Source organism: Arachis hypogaea, chromosome 11 (assembly GCF_003086295.3).
Source record: "Arachis hypogaea cultivar Tifrunner chromosome 11, arahy.Tifrunner.gnm2.J5K5, whole genome shotgun sequence".
Lineage (NCBI taxonomy): Eukaryota > Viridiplantae > Streptophyta > Magnoliopsida > Fabales > Fabaceae > Arachis > Arachis hypogaea.
In genome coordinates, this window is record NC_092046.1 from 20,605,969 (window position 1) to 20,609,834 (window position 3,866).

General features: G+C 35.1%; 1 protein-coding gene across 2 annotated transcripts; it reads right to left on the reverse strand.

The window, feature by feature from the left end:
- Positions 1–239: 239 nt before the first annotated feature.
- On the reverse strand, positions 240–3,491 carry LOC112720513 (SUMO-conjugating enzyme SCE1). 2 transcript variants are annotated; one of them, XR_003162203.3, is made up of 6 exons: positions 3,039–3,491; positions 2,849–2,932; positions 1,113–1,265; positions 898–1,011; positions 686–796; positions 240–560 (listed from the first exon to the last, which is right to left on the reverse strand). XR_003162203.3 is itself a non-coding variant. In XM_025771479.3 (5 exons), the coding sequence occupies exons 1-5, from the start codon at positions 3,102–3,104 to the stop codon at positions 498–500; spliced, it is 480 nt and encodes a 159-aa protein (XP_025627264.1). In that variant the 5' UTR covers positions 3,105–3,491; the 3' UTR covers positions 240–497. The 2 variants fall into 2 exon arrangements, 1 of the variants encoding a protein (XP_025627264.1); XM_025771479.3 differs by lacking the exon at positions 686–796.
- Between the last annotated feature and the right edge of the window lie 375 nt (positions 3,492–3,866).

Here is a 3,866-nt window from a genome sequence, read left to right on the forward strand (position 1 = left end):
AAAAAAAAAGAGAAAAAAAACGATAACCGTATCTCTGCATCATTTTCGGTCCAGCATAAAGGATTAGTCATTAGACTGACTTCGATTCCTCAAGTTCTACTGAGGGAATGCCACTAAAGCAATTTCCAGGTTTAGTGTGAAGCAATGGTTTCTGGTACAATTTATACTGCAATTGTTTCAGGAGTCTATGTGCAACAACAAATCGAATAACAAAGAAATCAAAGAAGACACGCATGCAATTCATTCACCTGAACTGTTATCCATTCATATAGAAATGCATCAGCAAACATCAGGCACATGCCACCAACATGTATTCATTTGTTGATTCCACATTGTTTATATATTAACACTTAATCCAAATCGGAAAGTAAACAGAAATACCATAATGTATGCAAAATATTGTAGCCAACAATCACAGATGACAGAACAGTTTTAAGCTATAGCGCATGAGAGCATTTACGATGCAAAAACAGTTCCTAAGGTGAGCTGTGGTATCACTAGATTATTGGTGGGTATTGCTTTGCCTGCTGCCTGACCCTTCTTTTATACTCTGTAGCATCCTGCAAAAATAAGACAATACTACAATGTTAAGAGACCTTTTATAATAAGAAATTAATTGCCCCACTTCACCTGGGGGCAACAAGGGGCATAAAATGTTACTGCATAATCGTTTCTGGGCACCTACTAATATTTCACCATGTCCAAACCCAACTTCAAGTAGGTGAGTGGTCAATTTAACAATCCTCGGTGAAGAGGGCTGCTAGGATGGAGAAGAGACACTTTGAAAAGCATGTGACTGTCTCGCATTTGTATGGATTATATGATCAGTCATTCTTTAAACTCTGAAAGAGACTACAAAAGAAAGAAAAGAAATGTCCGATTTCTTAGGTTAGATACCTGGATAAATAGATGATATCCCTCTGTCTGAGCAGGATCAGCAGGATTTGGCTGGTCAAGCAAATCCTGGATACCAACAAGAATTTGCTTCACTGTTATAGCTGGTCTCCACCCCTACAATGACAATAAATCTGTAAACCTGTTTGCTCACTGACATGTAAATCAAACTATATAAGTTAGTCTCAAGCAGTCCTACACAAGAGAGATGAACTTACACTATCCTCATTAAGTATAGACAAGCAAACAGTTCCAGATGGATAGACATTAGGGTGGAAGAAGCCTTGTGGGAATTTACACTTCGGAGGCTTGCTAGGGTAGTCTTCACTGAAGTGCATTGTAAGGGGGAAAAAGCCACCTTCCCAATCAGTCTGCAACATATGAAATGTAAACTTGATAGAATGCAAATAACAGGCTCACTATTCGACAAGCTGCTTTCTTAGGTGGGACACAGCTCACAGTTGTCAACTGAAATTATGACCCACACAGCAATTACACACAAAAACACAGACACAAAGGGTACTTAGAAGCTAGAATCAGAAGTGGGAAATGGAAACAGTACCGGAAAAAGTTTTAACAGAGCAGTAAAAGAACAATCAAGAAAAGTAACAACCAAAGCAGTGATTTGGCTACACAGAGAAACCAAACAAGACAGATGTCAAGATAAAGCAACAAAATAGCACTTTTAACAAACATCCAATTAAAACAAAAACAAATGCAGTTACTAAAAATTGAAGGGAAAAAATAAGAACTGAATCTCAGCAAACGGCTAATTGTAAAGGGTGTTTTGAAATCGTTGCAACTCATGATACAAGTATGATTCAAAGTCTGCCATTATCAAATTTCAGAAACAACAAATCAGATCATGTGCGATCTAAATTATGCATCCAGAAGTTCTAGTTCTAAGCATGATCCTAGTGGCTTACAGCCTTTCAATAATTGCAAAAGACATTAAACAAGGGGGAAAATGTTCCTATCCTTTTAACTCACTAAACGCAGTGACTAAGGGGTAGAATGTCAAGATCATTAATGTTAAAAATTAATAGTTGCCAATCTTTCCGACTGCCTAAAAGAATCAATCTTTTATTTTTACCGATAGTGACATGCTGGATTACTTAAAATTCCATATTAACCAAAACAGTTAAATAGGGTTTAATTTTGATGCACTGAAAGTATAAAAAATTTTACACGATCATCCAAATAAGATTCATGTGTTCAGATGATTTTTTAAGTAGTGGGTTTAAAAAGTTAGTTATTTTGACTGATGTGCCTACACACAATGTAAAACTCAAAAGACTGAAAATGCATAAAAAATTAAAAAGTAAACTGGTTAAATTCACTGTTTTCCTTTCCTAACAAGGTGAGTGACTTTTCCCATTAGTTTCCTTTATGGCAGTTGAAATCCCTGAGCTCCAACCGACCTATTTAATGGAATTAGATTTGGCATTGCTGTTTTACAAAATACAAATCGCCAATGCTAAATACACACCCAAAATTACTAAGCACACACCTTTTCTCTTAATTGACAAAAATACATACACACTAAAATAAGAATAAAAGGCTTGCTCCTAATAATTTGGATGTTCACACTACTGAATTCAAGTTATTCACATAAAAATAACAACAATAATAAGAAAATAAAAACATAGATGAAATTCCCTCTATTCACACGACATCTTTAGCAATAATTTTTCTTTTATAAAAGAAAATTTTGAAAAATACAATTTATAATACTCAGTTTCAGCCCAGAAGGAAAACCTAAAATCACAAGCCCATAATAAGCATGAATCAAATTTCACGCAACTCCAACATTGACAAGTGCCAATTCAAAATCGACCAACACATGATCAGAAGCAAAACCATCAAGTTAAATCGCAGAAGTAGGGAATTCAAGTTGGTAATCACAAAACACCAAAGGAACCAACTAATTTAAGTAAGAAAAAGAGAAACTCACCCCAGACTTCCCAGGAATAGTGCAATGCCACACCATCAAATTCACCGTACCATCAGGCAGCGTCTCCGGTTTCGCCACAAAACCCTAAATCACAATCAAAAAAGGAAAAAATACCACCGTTCAGAATTAACCCTAGAAAAAATAATTCGAACAGAAAAAGAGGAAAGAGGAATGGTTGTTGGACACTAACATGAGGATGATTCTTGCGCCACGACTTGCGCTCCTCAGCGAGTCGTCCACGAGCAATACCAGACATGTTTTCTTCTTCTTCTGAGTCACGAACTCGTTCGCACCGAGTTAGCTCAGTGGCGCTTTGGTTTGCTTTATAAACGCGCTTTCTGCTTTTCTTCTTTTCCCCAAACCCCTCTTAGTTTTTTGGGCGAGAGAGTGGTATGGCTTGTAGGATTTGTGGGAAGTGACAAGTGAACAAAAACAAACGCCTTTCAAGTTGTTGATTGTATTTGTATGCAATACTTTGGAACGAAACGTACGGTCATGATTCAATCGTGAGGCAACTTGTTTCGATTCTGGGGGCGGGAAAAACGTTGTCGTTTCGTATTTTTCTGTCTCCTTTTATTTTTTCAAAAAAATAAAAAATGGAGAAATGAAAAGCTTCAAAGTCAATGCTTATTTATTCCAACCTTGCGTCAGAATCACGCCGACGTAGTCTTAACGCCTTCACGTGACCAAAATACCATTTTGAAAGAAAAAATAAAATGAAGTTCAACTCTTTTTTTAATTTTTAAAATTAGAAAGTTTGAATTTTTTTCTTTTTTAAATTTTTTTGAGAAATTAACATATATTTTGAAATTTTTAAGTACTAAAAAAAATAATTAAGAGAATGAATTGAAACTCTGAATTTTTTTTTTGTCTTTCAACTATCTTCTGAACTTAAAAATAATAATAAATTAATTTTTGTTGTGATAAGAAATAAATGTCCATTTAATATGGACCATTCATATTTTTAGAAATTAATTTAGTAATGGATAAAATAATGGTGATAATCATAAATATGAGT

Coding starts and splice junctions, on each gene's coding strand:
- LOC112720513 (XM_025771479.3), bottom strand. CDS start 3,104: ATGTCTGGTATTGCTCGTGGACGACTCGCTGAGGAGCGCAAGTCGTGG. Junction 1,266..2,848: donor CTATTCCTGGGAAGTCTGGG/GTGAGTTTCTCT, acceptor CATATGTTGCAG/ACTGATTGGGAAGGTGGCTT. Junction 1,012..1,112: donor CTATACTTAATGAGGATAGT/GTAAGTTCATCT, acceptor TTGTCATTGTAG/GGGTGGAGACCAGCTATAAC.